This window comes from Macaca mulatta, chromosome 10, assembly GCF_049350105.2.
Source record: "Macaca mulatta isolate MMU2019108-1 chromosome 10, T2T-MMU8v2.0, whole genome shotgun sequence".
Lineage (NCBI taxonomy): Eukaryota > Metazoa > Chordata > Mammalia > Primates > Cercopithecidae > Macaca > Macaca mulatta.
The window spans coordinates 86,837,737-86,853,773 of NC_133415.1; the positions used below are offsets into that span (position 1 = coordinate 86,837,737).

Here is a 16,037-nt window from a genome sequence, read left to right on the forward strand (position 1 = left end):
TTTTTATCATGTGGTGGTCTAGAGTAAACATCACTTGCAAATACCATGTGACCATGGTTCTGCATTGAAGATCTTCAAATTTAGATCTTGAATAACATTTGAGATGAGCATTAAAGAAGTAGACTTAGAAGAATTAGAGTCAAGCAGATGAGGGTGTCAGATCCCAGCCCTGCCATTCACTAGCATCGTGGCCTCTCTGAATGTGAGATTTCTCCTTTGTAAAATGTTGTGGTTCTGCATATCATGTGAGTACCAAATGAGGGGATATATGTAAAGCACCTGGCATGAGGTCAGCAGCCAGTATGTGGCAACTCTTGGTAACATGACAAGAAAACAAGATGCAGAAACAGGTAAGCTGGATGCTATAAGGGTTAAGGAAGGTAAGAGGCAATTCATTTATCCAGGATATGGGCTGTGGGCAGTCCTTGAGCCCAGCCCAGGGACCCAACTTCACAGAGGCTCTCTCTCTTCAGGTAGGCACCATGTCCTTGAAGATGCAGGCAAGCAACGTAACCAACAAGAATGACCCCAAGTCTATCAACTCTCGAGTGTTCATTGGAAACCTCAACACAGCTCTGGTGAAGAAGTCAGATGTGGAGACCATCTTCTCTAAGTATGGCCGTGTGGCCGGCTGTTCTGTGCACAAGGGCTATGCCTTTGTTCAGTACTCCAACGAGCGCCATGCCCGGGCAGCTGTGCTGGGAGAGAATGGGCGGGTGCTGGCCGGGCAGACCCTGGGTAAGCCTCTCTCCACTATATTCTCCTAGTATTCTCTAGAGTAGCTGCTATCACTCTCCAGTTCTCAACCCCCTTCTCTGTTTCTCTCACCACTACCACTCCTCTGAGATTTTATAAATTTATAAGGTATGGTTAAGTAGTTATGAAATTAATCCCTATAGGGAAGAATTTTAGAAGCCTCTGGGAAACACTTCTGACCTATCTCTGCTTTCTCAGAGCTTGTTAGTGACACGCTTTACAGTTCCAGTTAAAATGCAGATTCTCCAGAGAAAGAGACCAGAATGGCCTAGAACAGCCTGTTACACCGGGTACAGATCCCTTAGGTTAGAACCCTTTCTGAGAGCGAGCAGGAGGGTCTGGGAGCGCAAGGACAATGCGAATACGCTTGGCTTTGGTGTCACGTCCATGTGATATGACTATGCTAGTGGTCTCGAAGTATGTACAGTGTTCATGTTTGTGCATTTACTCCTGTGTATATGTGTATGTTTGAAAAGGGGTATCTATATGTGTTTTTTTCCTGAACAAGAAGTGTATGGATTGACTGAACATGTGGAGATATGTGGACGCATACCTTTGTATGTATAGGTGTAGTGTGTGTGTGAGAGAGAATGTATTTGAATGTGTTAGCAGATATGCATATATTTACCAGGTATTTATTGAGACCTTTGCATGTAGTAAGCATTATTCTAGGCATGAAGGTGTTTGGTAGAACATCCATGTGAATGTGCATTGGCTCATTTGCATGTGGGTGGTTGTCTATACTGAGTGTACTTGAGGGTACACATTACCTGTGTGTGACTTTCTTACCTGGATATGTGAATGTGTGTGAGGGTGGCTCTATGTATGTGTTCCCATGTACTTGAAGTGTTATGCATATAGGAATACTCGACGTGTGTGGGTGGGGGGGATGGGGGAGGACATGTTTATGAGCGTGTATGGATGGATCTGAAAGTGTACGGACATGTAAACAGGCATATCCATGTGATATCTGGATATGAATCTAATGTTTGAAGACTAGATGTGTGAAGACCTTTGTTGGCGCCATCAGTGAGCAGAATCCATGTGTATACCATGTAAGCACATGAATTGCTGTGTGTGTGCATGAGGGTGATGGGTGTGGGCACACTACTGTCATGCTAGCATTCCAACTCTGCCTTCTCCCTCCACACAGACATCAACATGGCTGGAGAGCCTAAGCCTGACAGACCCAAGGGGCTAAAGAGAGCAGCATCTGCCATATACAGGTGGGGCTGTCTGTCTGTCTGTCTGGGTGGGATGGCTCTCTCTTTCCACAGAGGGAGTAAATGCTGGTGTGACAGTGTGCTGAGTCTAGAACTTGGGGAGGTGTTTGGAGATGAGGGCCTGTGGAAAGTGGGCTGAGTGGCCGTCCCTAAGCTCCAGCCCTCTCCCCTTTGTTTCCCCAGTGGCTACATCTTTGACTATGATTACTACCGGGACGACTTCTACGACAGGTGAGCAGGGGAGGGGCGTGCCCAGGCGTGAAACAGCCAAGCTGGAAGGGTCCTGAGAGATTGTTGGTGCAGCCCACTCAGTTCTCCAAATGAGAACCAAAGCCCAGAGGTTTGCCTAGGGTTGCTCCACCAGTCAGTGGCAGAGCTGAGACTGGGGTCCTGTTCTGCAGATACTCAGGCCAGAGCTCCTACTGCCATAGCACACTGTCTACCTCGCTAACTACCCTTTTTCCTTTTTGTCCTTGGGTGAGACTCAAGGAGACTGTACAGCCAAGAGCTGTATAAATGTGGCCAGTTGGAATACACAACAGGGTACAGCACTGGTTGCAGAGAGTTTGAGCCTTTCCCTCTGTGAGGTACCCAAGCAGCTGGTAGGAACCCCAGAGCTCAGTCTAAGCCTCTTGGGTTTATATTTAGAGACAAGAGGCCAGCAGCCGTTTGGAAGTCTGATTAGTCCCTGATGGGCTGTGGCCTACCCTCTACTCCCAAGCCCTACCCAGACTCCAGCCCGGAGGCTGTGGGCTCCCACTACAACAGCACTAGCCACATTCTTGAGTAGAAATCATGGTAGAGACTAACTCAAATCTCTCCTCCTACCTGCTTCTCTCCCTCTGTCCATCTTAGCCCACCCCAGGCAGCCCAAGAAGAACAGTGCCTCTCTGAGCATCAGTCATCCACCCCGACCCTCACCCCCGACCCCCTGTGAATGGTTTCAGGAGACTGTGTGGTGTAGTGGGAAATATCCTGGGAGTCGGAAGATTTAGGTGCTAATCTCAGCTCTGCCACTGAATGGATTGTGTGACCTTGGGCAAATTCCCTTCCCAGTTTGTGAAATGGGCTTGCACCAAGTGATCTCTCCAGGCTCCTCCAGCTCTGGGATTCTGTGGTTCAGTGATTCTGACCAAGGCCAGAGCCGTCCCCTCCCCTTGGGGGCAGAAATGCAGGGTCTGGGATTGGATCCATTCCCAGAGACTCTCCATCTGCAGCCATCACCACCTCCAGGGAGGGGCTCCCTGAACAAAGGAGCCCCAAGGAATGGGGCTTTGGCCCAGTGGTGACAGATTTCCTGGCTGTTGTCAGGAAAAATGATATGGAGTATACCCCCTACGGCCGCAATTCCCTGAAAAAGGTGGTAGCAGCAGATGTGGGAAAGACTGCTTCTCAGCCTACTCAGTTTCTGCCTGGTCAGCTGGAAAGGAAGCCTTCCGGGAGAGGGCTGGGAGATGACTTTGGTTGGGAGCAATGCACAGCCTGGGAGCCTTGGGGGGTCTGATTGAGCTGCCTGACCTTGATACTGTCCCAGGCCCCTGGCCTTTGTCTCTGGAATGGAGCATGAAGGGTGTGGTGATTAAGGAGGTCAAGTAAGGAAAGCGCTTAGACTTCAGTCTTACGCCTCTGAGGTCATGGGCTCGTGAGCTGAGGGTCTCAGTATCCTGACCTTTCATCTATTAACACATTCTAAAGTGTGTTTTTAACCGAATTCTTTCATGCTGTACCCTTGGGTGGACACTGAATTTGGGTAGCCGTCCTCATTTGGCATATGGGGAAACTGAGGCTTAGGCAGGCTCAGTTGACCCCCACTCCCATACCTCTCTATTCCTAGCTGGGGATTTGTGCTGCTTTGAGAGTTGCAAACTCGGAGCAGAGGTTGGGGTGGCAGTTGACCAAGCAGAAGTCAGGTCATGTAATAGAGCAGGCCTGGTTGTCAGGGGACCCAGGGATGTCTCCTCTTTTGAATGGGGTATAACCACTACCACCTGCTGCCTTGCCTGCCCTTACTTGGCCTGGATGGTTGGAGAGGTTGTAGTGAGGTCGTGAGGATCCCAACAGCCATCAGGGTCCGGAAAGCCCTTCCTCTTCACTCCAGGGCTAGCTGGGAGCCTGCAGAGTTGTGTTTAGTGCAGGCCTCCCAGCCCCTCACCAGCCACACACATTTGGAGCTGGAGCTGCAATACCTGCCTGGTGGCCACAAGCCATGCTGCAGCCTCTGGCCCATCTGCCCTCACAGGCTCTTCGACTACCGGGGCCGTCTGTCGCCGGTGCCAGTGCCCAGGGCAGTCCCTGTGAAGCGACCCCGGGTCACAGTCCCTTTGGTCCGGCGTGTCAAAACTAACATACCTGTCAAGCTCTTTGCCCGCTCCACAGCCGTCACCACCAGCTCAGCCAAGATCAAGTGTGAGTAACTGTATCATCTTTTTTTATCATTAGCAAAATAATAGAATGACATTTTTTTATATTGGAAAATAGATAAAAGAAAAAATCTTCCACAATTCTGCTGCTCTGACACAATCACGTATTTTCATGCATTTCTGTGAGGAGACAGCTGTTTTAGGAGGAGGGGGTGGGTTGGGTAGGGTACAGAGGGTCCAGTGCTGGATATGGTGCCCAGTGAAGAAATGATGCCATCTTTCCTCTAGGAAGGATAAGGACGGGTCTACACAGGCCCACTACTCCACATTCACTCTGGTACACACATACTGCTTAACTAAGCACGCAGGAATTCAGATTGCAGAAGACATGTTCTTACTCAGGTGCGCACAGAAGAGCACACCACACATACACACCTGTGCTCCTGTCTTTCCTGGGTCCCTTTCAGAGTTGAGATATCGGGAGAAAAGAAAGCCAGGTTCAGAAGTGTTCACTGTCATTGTAGGGATGGATGCCAGGTAGTCTAAGGAGGAGGCCTTTTCCCTGAGTAGGGAAAAAAATAATAATAACTGCTTTCCTGGTTGAAAGAACAGGGCTGAGGTTTTGTGCTACTGTCAAGCCTCCAGCCCCATAGATGACAGCCCTGTCCCCCCTCCACTCCCAGTAAAGAGCAGTGAGCTGCAGGCCATCAAGACGGAGCTGACACAGATCAAGTCCAATATCGATGCCCTGCTGAGCCGCTTGGAGCAGATCGCTGCGGAGCAAAAGGCCAATCCAGGTCAGCCTCTGAGGATTCTCACCCACCTCCGCCACCAGGGCACAGGGCAGAGCATGGGGAAATAATACATGGGAGAGAAGGAGCTAGGGTGGCCCTGCAGATCCCGAGCCACCTGCACTCACCATGCTGAGGCCAGCTTCTGCTAAGGTGCTGCCCTAGACAGCTGCCCCAGGCTGAGTTTTATTCTCCCCTCCTCCACCCCTTCCCCTCAAGATGGCAAGAAGAAGGGTGATGGAGGTGGTGCCAGCGGCGGTGGTGGTGGCGGTGGCGGCAGCGGTGGCGGCGGCGGTGGCGGCGGTGGTGGCGGTAGCGGCAGCCGGCCACCAGCCCCCCAAGAGAACACGACTTCTGAGGCAGGCCTGCCCCAGGGAGAAGCACGGACCCGAGGTGACGGCGATGAGGAGGGGCTGCTGACACACAGCGAGGAAGAGCTGGTGAGGGCCTGGCCAGGGGCACGACTGGGACTTGACTGCGCTCCTACTCTCAGGAGACCAACAGGGCAACGGGCAGCCTGAGCTGGTTGCCCCCACTGTGAACTTCCTCTTCTCTCCTTCCCAGGGGTTCTAACGGTCCTGGGGGAAAGAGGGAAGAATGAGCAGGGGGCACTTGCCTATCTCAGACACCATCAGAAGTCCCACTGAGGCCTAGGGCAGACCTCCCCTAAGTGCAGGGTGCATTCTGGCCTCCGGTTTCCACATGAGTTGGAGAAGGGGAGATTTGGACATAAGAGAGCACACATGGCCTGCAGAGCTTCAGAGCAGGGCTGGGGTGGCTTGTGGAGGCCACACCCAGGAGGTGGGTGTCACCTTCACATGAGGATTTTCTAAAAGCCGTTGCTGCTCAAGCACGAAGCAAAAGCTGTCTCATAAGGGAGTGAGCTCCCCACCTATTACTAGAACTATTCAGGCTGAGGGCGGGAGTCCATTTGACAAGGAGCTTATGTTGAATGGGAGGGTAGACCAAACTCTGAGTCTGTGGGATATGGGTTGTGTACTTGCTGCTCATTTACTTAATGAACTCTCATTGAGCACCAAGACCCAGAACACACTCTGTAACTTCACATAACCTTAACAAGAGCCCTGTACTATGCAGAGTATTCTGTTCCCACATTTTACCCTGTGAGGAAACGGAGACTCAAAGACTGAGTGGCGTGCTTAGGGAATCAGCTCATAGGGACTGAACCAGGGTTGGAGTCTAGACTGACTTGCTGGGTCTGCAGCTTTCTCCTTTTCAGCACTGCTAGGTCCTATCATGAGAACAGATGGGCTCATGGCCGTGACAGTTAGGAGGTCTGCCTTATGCCCAACTCATCTCTCAGTGTAGCCTGATCCTTCATCTTATTTGCTCAGGCATAGCAGTGTCCATAAAGGCCCTAACAAAGACTTAGATGCCGCCAGAGATGGGGAGCTCACCAGTCTATAAGGCTTTCAGCCTTCTCCGATGCAGGCTGTCTATGCACAGAAATGGGGCTCCTGCGACTCCCAGAACACCCTTCACTCCTCAGACCACCCTCACAAGCTTCCAAGCCAGCTTTGTTGGCTGGTCCCATAGTCATTCCCCTTGGCTGTTCCTGCCTCTTCTGACTGTGTCCTCTAGATGCTCTCTGGACCCTGAAGTTTTTCTGGACAGATGGCTCAGGGCAGGACTCAGAGCTGCAGTGAGTGATGTGTGGTCTCTCTTACCTCCTCCCTATCAGGAACACAGCCAGGACACAGACGCGGATGATGGGGCCTTGCAGTAAGCAGGTACAGGGGTCCTGTCCTGTTGGGCAGAGGGTGGGGAAGCAGTGAAGTGGAGGTTGTTGCTTTTTCCCTGGATTGTGCAGGAAGTGTCATGAAGCATACCTGGCCTGGTAGCACTGACTGTGCCCAAGAATGAAGTCCCTTCCATATCTAGCCGTCCCATCACACCTCTTCATTCCTAGGGCTTGCCATGCTGGGGAAGCAGGTGCCGTAGATGGGCCAGCTGGGCCCGCCTAGCAACGGTTCCTTCCCTCAGCACACTCAGCCGTGTTGCCTGTCTCTGCCCTTGAGGAGCTCCTAGTCTGGTAGAGGAAGATATGAGCCATTACCACCTAGTGTGAGCAGGATAACAATAGAGCGAGGCCAGGTCATGGAAGAGATGATGTGTAGCTGAGCCTGCTAGTGATTGAGGGAGCAATGTTCCACACCAAGGGAATGGCCTTAGCCGTACAGAGCTGTGACAGTCTTTGGTATGTGGTGAGGCCAAGAGCCTCCTGTGGCTGCAGTGCCTGGCTAGTTGGTAGAGGACTCTGCTTAGCATCAGAGGGTGATTGTGAAGGACCGTATGTGTCAGGCTTAGGGGCTGGGATTTGATTCTTTCATGGGGAGGAAATGCCCTGTATGACAGGAGCTACACCTGCTTTCTCTGAGTTCATCTTCAGTCCCACAAGCTGATGATTGTACCAATATAATAGATGTGGAAACAGACACTAACGGGGGCAGGGAGATAAGGTAGTAATTGGTGGAGCCTGGATTTCAGCCCGGTGGTGTTAGGCTTCAAAGCCCACTCTCTGGCCACTGTTTACCATCTACTCTGCCCTACCTTGAAGGAAAGCCAGGCCACACCTAGCTCTGCCTACTCTCTGACCCATTCCTTTGGGGTGCCTTGGGTGGAGAAAGGTCTCAAACACCAGTGTTCCCAGGGAGGTGTCTGGATAGATGACACATTTATGCTGTAGTAAGGTATCCCACCAGCAAAGGCCCCAAGAAGAACTTTAGAAAATTCTACATATGCTGCAGTCTTCTTTCGGAACTTCTTGGTTTGTTTTGTCTGGAATGCAAACAAACCTCCATATCCAGCCATCCTGCTACACCCGTTTGTGCCTGATGCTTGCCAAAGCTTGTTAAAATAGTTCACAGGTGAGTTACATGGGCTCAGGTGAGGAAATGGAGGTTCAAAGAGCAGGTGAGACTTGCCCAAGGTTCCATGGCCAGGAAATCATGAGGCCACAGCCAGAGTGCAAGAGTATCTCTGTCTCCAGACGTCATTCTATCCTTTCTTCCCTACCCCTGTTATTAGCACCAGGGTCTCTTCCTCTCGGCCTTAGTCTCTTCTTTGTCTCTCTCTCTCAGCCTGACAGGAGCAATGGCCACCAGCAGGTGAAGGGCATCGCTGCCCCAGGCCTCAAGCCGGGCACCCAACCCTGGATGCCACCCCCCAGCGGGTACCAGAGGAAAGCTGGCAGCAGGTGCCTCCTCCCCCAACGCATCCCAGCCAGTGCCATATCCTCTGCAGGTGGAGTTACTGGCCTACTCCTTCCCCAAGAGCCCTCCCTGTCTGCACTGCCCAGGCCAGAGGGTAGAGCACAGGAGTTTCCCCACACTGCCTCCCCTCCCCAGGACACTCCCAGGCTTGGGTTTTTTCTATAGGTTTGGCGGGGGGCCACAGGGAGGGGACCCTGACAATAAAGAGATTGGATCCCAACCTGCTCTGAGATGGGATGATTTGTGTTTTCTCATGAAGATATCCCAGCCCTTCTGCCCACCAAAAAGCTGGTCTGGGGTGCCTAATACTGATCCATCTGGACCTTAGTGTCCTCGGTGGTGATTAAAATGGCCAGTGGGGCCACTGGGGAGGGTTGGATATGCTGGCCCATGAGCAGCTTGCTGGCTGAAGTGTCAAGCAGTTGTGACCCACTTGGTTTACCCCATAGTAAGTCAAGACCTTACCTCTTTCCCCGGCTTCTAAGTCTGGTCTTTCCCAGCTCTTAAAAGGATTCTGGAGTCTGCCAGTATGTACCTTCTCTCTTCTGGCTGAGGACACTATAATTTTTTCACTTGGACTTTGTCCTCCCACCAGCCTCCCAGTCTCCTGCTTCTGCCCTATACCATCTCCCAGCAGCCATGCAGTCTTTCCGAACGTATCCCTTCCCTGCCTAAAATCCCTTTACTGACTCTTCCTCCTGAATGTGGGGTGTAAGATCCTGCTTACTCCAGCCTCTCCTGTTTTTGTCACCACCCCTTTCCTGCCCCTGACACAAACCCTACATCTCAGCCTCACAAACCACACAAGTTCTTCACACTCCAGGCAGGTTTGGTAGCAAGGAATAGAGTTGCACTCCACTGACAGCAAGCAGTAGGAAGTTTGCATCAAGAAACACGCAGCCTGTCTGCGCCTGTCTTGGGCCACCCATCTAGACATTTGTTCTCTAACAATCAACCGGGTTCCTTCAAACGTGTGCTGCTTACACATCCTCATTGTGTACTGCTAATGTCACCTCCTTCCCCCTTAACTCCCCACAATGAATGGATCCATTTTCCCCATGTTCAAGTTCCCAAGAGAGAATCAACTGCCACTGCAATTTTTTTTTTTCCTAATCACTCGTAGGTTACAAGTTCCCACTCTGTTCCAGTGAGCTGCGGGATTCATATGTGGCCACTTAGGCTGGTCTCGTTGATATGGAGCTGTGGGAGGGCAGCACCCAGAAATAGGCTTTGTTCCAGGCCTGGCACGCACTCTTCCTGCTCCTACTTTCTCTACCTGGGAAATAGCCGCTCAGGATGAAGCTGCTGCTGTGGTGTCACCACCTCTGAGAAGTCTCCCAGACCCTCCGACTGCTCGTTAATTGCTCATCGTTCCCCCAACACAGAATTCAGTCCCATCATCAGAAAGGGCTTTAGGTTTTCCCTCCATCTTTACGTGTTGCTCAGAGTTTGCAGATCTGCTGGAGTCCTTATTGAAAACTCCCGTTTCAAATCAACCTGATCTACAGCCTCTAAGGAAGCTTCCCCCTGGGCTTTGGCTCTAGGTTTTGGTAGAGGGTGGAGGCTTTGGGCAGTGCTCAAATTCCACAGGGAAGTCTTTGTTGTCCATGTCTCTCTAACTGAGCAGTCCTCCTGCCTGTCATCCTTGGCGGGCCAGCACTCTGAGGTCCCAGTGTAGCTCTGCACTTTGGTCTTCCCAAGCTCTCCTGGGGCCTGACTAGGCCAGCCCCAAGGCGGCCAGAGTCCTGGCCTCATACCTGAGCCAAAGGCCCCAATCCCTGCTTGGCCATTGCCTGAGTATTAGCTGCCCCAGCAGGATCACAGTCCCCATACATCTGCCTGCTAGGGACCCTGGGCAGCAGGGAGAGAGTTGAGATTTGTCAGGAGCCCATGGTGGAGGCTGAGACCTTAAGGCCATGAGATATAGGCATGGGGTGAGAAACAGGCGCCTTGGAATTGGGCTGGGCCTTGGCCCAGCTTAGTCAAATCCAAAGGCTTCAATTTGGAGAGATGAAGAGGGTGTACAGAGGAAGGGGCTCGGTCCACAACGAGTGTCTCATCTCCCCGAAGAGCTCTCAGTGGAACATACTTCACCAATCCATGTACCCACATCTTTGCTTGTCCAGAAGGCCAGAGTCAGCTCTAGCAGACCCATTTCAATACCCTGGCAAGTCATTACTGCCCTTAGCTCTTAGTGTCCCCATCTGTAAAACATGGGGGACAGCTGCTAGCCTGTATTGGAACTTGGGCAGAGTTCAAAGAATGGGATTTAGAGCTGAATGAACCTTGCACTGAGGGCATAATAGCACTAGGGCACTATCCCTGTGCCCCCAGAGCCTAGTGCTCTGTGCCTGCTGCAGGCCTTACCCAAACGTGCTTTACTGAGGAACTCAGTGTTTCAGAGCTTGACGGTCAGGTTGATCATGCGCTTGTGACCATGGACTTCCTTAGTATGCCAGGCTTGGAGGACGGTGAGAAAAGCAGGGAAGACACTTTCAGGGGTAGCAGGCATCAGCTCTACTCACTCCTGCCCATAAGGCCTTGCCTAGTCATGCTGGCACCAGGTCATAGGCTGGACAGGGAGAATGAGAGTCCCATCGGGTATTCCAGAAAAGCCCCTGGATGCTCCCCCCTGGGAAAGCACACAGCGGGACCCTCGGGTAGGAGGTTGGGTTCTAACACTGCGTACACGTGCCCTTCCACCGCGTTGGGGCAGCAAAAACATCCATTCTGCTGTGCAACAGTTGTCATTTTTCTAACATCTGAAAACTCCAAAAGGAGATAGTGATAAATGTGGTACCAGATTCTGCCCAAAGGACCAGTCTTTAGATGTTTTCAAGATTGGAAACCTCATTTTTGATCCTCACAGCTATCTTGAAAGAATAGAGCAGCCAGTGGGTATACTGGATTGTGAGCCAAGAGGCCTGGGGCTTTCCCCCTGTTGCTGCCAGCCAGGTTGATGACTCTGGGCAAGTCTTTTTCCTTTCTAGATTTGTTTCCTCGGCTGTAAAATGAGAGGTTGATCCAGATCAGGGATAGTAAATGGGCCTTCGTTCAGTTACTGTTGTATAACCACCCCCAAATTTAGTAGCTTTAATAAACATTAGCTCCCGATTGTGTGGCTTGGCAATTTGAGCTATGTTCAGCGTGGCAGTTCTTATTTGGACCCTCATGGCTGAAGTGAACTGGCAGATCAGCTGGGGACTCCTGGTCTCAGATGGCCTCCCCCACATGTCAGGTGGTTGGCTGGGCAACTGGGCCACATGTTCCAGCACCTAGCAGGCTGACCCAGGATTCTAGACATCATGGCTGAGTTCCAAAAGCCACAAGAGAACACGAGCTCAGTGTCAAGTGCTTTTGAGGATCTTGCTGTGTCGTATCTTTAAGGTTCCATTGGCCAGAGTCACATGGCTAAGCCCAAATTCTTAACAGGAGGAGCTTCAAAATACGGCCATATTTTAAAAATCTACCTCAGGTCTCAATTCACTTGCCGGCTCAGAACTTTTAGTAGCGGCTGCCTGGAGTGCCTTTTGAGGATCTGCAGCAATTTTTAGACTGTTTGGAAATACTGATGTGATAGTTTGGCAATGTCTCTTATGGGCATGGAATTCAAGTGTGGGCACATGTCAGGTATTTGCCAGCCCTGGCCAGGTTGACCCATAAGGTCATAACCTGCCCCATAGGATGTTATATGCAGTGGGTCTGTCTGACAAGACCACAGAAATACAGAAGGCAGAACAGGGCAAAAGATTCTGAGCCAGGCATCCTTGGTTTTCATCCCAACCAGATCATAGATTCATTGAGGTTTTAGGCAAATCAAAATCCCTTCACCAGTAGCCAGACTCTTCATAATAAACTTCATCCATAACAGTAAACCATTTCCTGAACACTTGCTGTTAAAAAGCACATTTTACACTTAATCTCCATAACCACCCTCAGTAGGTGTAGTAAGGACTTTTGGTTACAAGTTATAGAAACTGAATTCAGTCCTGCTTTAGTGGAAGTTTATTGGCTCACAAATTATAAAGTCCAGGGATGGATCTTCAGACATGGGGACTTGGGTTCAAAAGCTGCCATCAAGAGTCTGGTTAGCCAGGCATGGTGACACGTGCCTGTAGTCTCCGCTACTTGGGGGACTACAGTAGGAGGATCATTTGCACTTAGGAGGTTAATGCTGCAGTGAGCCATGATCCTGCCACTGCACTCCAGCCTGGATGACAAAGCGAGACCCTATCTCAAGGGAAAAAAAAAAACTGGTTTTCAGGCAGGTTCCAGGTAGTGGTAGAGCATGGCCATAGGGCCTGTGAGGGTAGAGGGACGGAGGAGAGAATTCCCAAAAGGAGGACAAGCCTTGGTTAACAAAAACAGAAGGAGTCCACTGTGTGGTTATGACTATTCTATAGATTTTGTAGATGAGATTTAAAAGCATGGCCCCAAGTAAAGGTGGCATCTCTATCCTTCTATCCTCGCCTTTATCTAAACTCTGTGACCGATCTATAGCATATGATGGTGGTGGTGCTCTGCCAGTCTCCCAGTCCGGGACTTAAGCATTAGCAGCTGCCACTTACCATCTCTTGGGACCCAACCACCGTGCTGTGAAGCAGCCCAGGCCACACAGGCCACGTGTACATGTTCAGCTGACAGCAGTATCAAATGTCAGACATGAGTGAGGAAGGCTTCAAGATGACTCCAGCCCAGCCACTGTCTGAGGACAAAGTAAGAACTGCCTCACTGATCCCATTCAAAGTCCAGCACAACGCGAGATAATAAAATGTTGTTTGCAGATGCTAACATTCAGAGTGATTTGTTATATCAGTAACCAGGACACAGGCCCAGAGGTTCAGTAGCTTGCTGTGCTGCTCATGGGACTAGGTTAAGAGTATAGATTTTGTTGCCGGGCGCAGTGCCTCACGCCTGTAATCCCAACACTTCGGGAGGCCGAGGCGGGCAAATCACGAGGTCAGGAGATGGAGACCATCCTGGCTAACACGGTGAAACCCCGTGTCTACTAAAAAATACAAAAAAATTAGCCGGGCGTGGTGGCGGGCACCTGTAGTCCCAGCTACTTTGGAGGCTGAGGCAGGAGAATGGTGAGAACCTGGGAGGCGGAGCTTGCAGTGAGCTGAGATTGTGTCACTGCACTCCAACCTGGGTGACAGAGCAAGACTCTCTAAAAAAATATATATATATATATATTTTTTTTAAATAATTAAATATATTTATTTTTATGTGTATATATATATATTTTTGGACAGAGTTCCTAATCAAATTATTTGTTGTGTGACCATAGGCAAATCATTAGCCTCTCTGAGCCTCATCTTTCTCATCTAAAAACCAAAAGACCACATCCTATTACGAAAATAAATGAGAACATTTACCACCACCTAATCCAGTGCAGATTCAGGTGATTTTCCCTGGAACCAAGTAACAGACCATAATTTCCTTTTTTTTTTTTCCTCTACTTATTCATACCCACTTTGTTCCAAAACATTTCAGGCATCTTAACAAGGAGAAAATGAATAAAATATAAAAATGAGGTAAAGGAGATAATGGAAAGAAGGCTTTTTTTGATGTTCCAGCATCTTTTGAGTTACTATAGTCAAGAGTGGTGTGTCGGTTGGTCACTAAGCCTCGTAGGGCAACCCAGCTGGCCCTCTGCACTTGAGTGAATGGACACCTCCTGCCAACTGATGTGTGGGTTCCTGGCATGCACACATCCCCTCACTGCACCTCCTGCGGGAGCCCAGATGACCTGTCCTACAGAGGTGCAGTAGCTGGGTCCTCTTTGGACAAGTGCATGGGTTTGGCTCTCCCAGGTGCATGGAACAGAAACGGGCAGGGTTACCCGTTCTCCCTGACCTGGACCTTTTTTCTTCCTTGTCCTCTAGTCTCTTAACACTTAAGCCCCCTCATCCCTCAAACTCCACCTTCAGTGGTTCCATCTCCCTGACCATGCAGTGAAGCTGCTTAAGGCCAGAGACTGTCTCATTCATCCTTGCCCATAAATCTTTTACACGTGTATTTGTGACGTGGTCAACTATTTATGAAACATACAATAAAGTATTTACCTTTGTGTTAATTTTTTTGAGACAGGGTCTTGTTCTGCTGCCCAGTCTGGAGTGCAGTGGGCTCAAGCAATCCTCCCACCTCAGTCTCCCAAAGCAGCTGGGACCACAGGTGTGCGCCACCACATGCAGCTAATTTTTAAAATATTTGTAGAGATAGGGGTTTCCCTATGTTGCCCAGGCTGCTCTCGAACTCCTGGGCTCAAGTGATCCTCCTGCCTCAGCCTCCCACGGTGCTGGAATTACAGGCGTAAGCTGCCACACTCAGCTACCTTTTGTGTTCTTAATTGTATTCCACCTCCGCAGCAGCATTAGGCTCTACAGAAAGAGATGTGTGCATATATACATATATGTAGCATTTACTCGTGCCCTTTGAAGTTCTGTACACCCATTACATTATTTATCCCACACAATTGGGAAATTGAAATTTAAGGTTGAGTAATTTGCCCAAGATCATGTCACTTGAAGGAGGTAGAGGCAGGATGCAAACCTTCCCTGACCCTGTCAGAATAAACAACTCTGAAATTCCTCTCTTGGTTTTTGTGACAACAGTCTTTCCTGGCTCTCCTCTGAGCACTCCTGTTTCCCTTGCTGACTCTTCCCCTTGTGCCTGCATCTCTCTACCCTCTTTTCTCTGTACCCGCTCCCTGGATGACTTCATCCATGGCTTCAGACTCCACTCATGGCTCCATGATCTTCACCTCTAACTCATTTTCCCCCCCAAGAACACCAGGGGAGTAGGTACAGATGCCCATCTAATAACTGTACTTCGATGTCCCCAAGAACCTTTCCAGCCCCACTTGCCTGTGTCAACCTCCACTGCTCCATTTTTCCCTGTTAATTTTTCCCTGGTACCTTAGGTCCTTTCTGTGTCTGTCTTGGACTTTTGCAGTAACCTCTAACTAGTCTCCCTGCTGCTCTTCCTACTCGGCTGTCTCCTTTATCACCATCCCATTGAGTGAGATCCACACCCCTTAGCATGACAAAGAAGACATCCGAGAGATGATTGACCCCTTCTCCTCAACACCTCCCCTCCCGCAGTCTGCCTCTTCGTCTCAAGCCACATGGAATAAATTGTGGAAAGACCTGTGCTGTCTGGCTTGTGCCTTTACACATGCTGTTGTCTCTACCTCGAATGCTGTGTTCTCCCACTGGCTAACCCTCGTTATCCTTTATAACAGCTCAGAAGTTGCCTGCTCAAAAACACCTCCCTGGCCTGAATTAGAACGGCCCTCCCATGTGCTGCTTCCATCACAGATCTTACCATCTATTATTACACACACACACACACCCCAGATGTGTGTATTTTGAGATGGGAGTCTCACCCAGGTTGGAGTGCAGTGGCACAATCTTGGCTCACTGCAACCTTTGTCTCCCAGGCTCAAGCAATCCTCCCACCTCAGCCTTCTGAGTAGCTGAGACACCAGACATGTGCCACCACGCCTGGCTAATTTTTTTGTATATTTGGTACAGATGGGGTTTCACCATGTTGCCCAGGCTGGTCTTGAACTCCTGAGCTCAGACAATCCTGATCCTGAAATTCCATCCTAGAAATTCAGCCCAATAAAAGGAAAATAGTTCTATGTGCCAGGCAGGCCTGGGTTAAACA

The 16,037-nt window shown here is 50.2% G+C and overlaps 1 protein-coding gene and 1 long non-coding RNA gene across 41 annotated transcripts in view; both read left to right on the forward strand.

Moving 5' to 3' along the window:
• The window catches only part of RALY (RALY heterogeneous nuclear ribonucleoprotein), an 87,450-nt gene extending 78,867 nt beyond the window's left edge, over positions 1–8,583 (forward strand). For 6 of the 40 annotated variants that reach the window (XM_077951560.1, XM_077951564.1, XM_028828331.2 and 3 more), the window contains 8 exons: positions 474–738; positions 1,910–1,982; positions 2,163–2,210; positions 4,219–4,385; positions 5,023–5,136; positions 5,350–5,570; positions 6,833–6,881; positions 8,232–8,583. In XM_077951560.1, coding sequence (XP_077807686.1) covers positions 483–738; positions 1,910–1,982; positions 2,163–2,210; positions 4,219–4,385; positions 5,023–5,136; positions 5,350–5,570; positions 6,833–6,877 — 924 coding nt within the window. In that variant the 5' untranslated portion in view covers positions 474–482 and the 3' untranslated portion in view covers positions 6,878–6,881; positions 8,232–8,583. Of the gene's footprint in view, positions 1–473; positions 739–1,909; positions 1,999–2,139; positions 2,211–4,218; positions 4,390–5,022; positions 5,137–5,349; positions 5,571–6,832; positions 6,882–8,231 lie in introns of all 40 variants that reach the window. The other 34 variants (XM_077951544.1, XM_077951548.1, XM_077951543.1 and 31 more) reach the window with 10 other exon arrangements.
• Positions 8,584–9,917: 1,334 nt separating this feature from the next.
• Positions 9,918–15,515, forward strand: LOC144332078 (uncharacterized). The gene is made up of 2 exons (XR_013399829.1): positions 9,918–11,369; positions 14,653–15,515. It is a non-coding gene; the product is annotated as an uncharacterized LOC144332078 (long non-coding RNA).
• Positions 15,516–16,037: the final 522 nt, after the last annotated feature.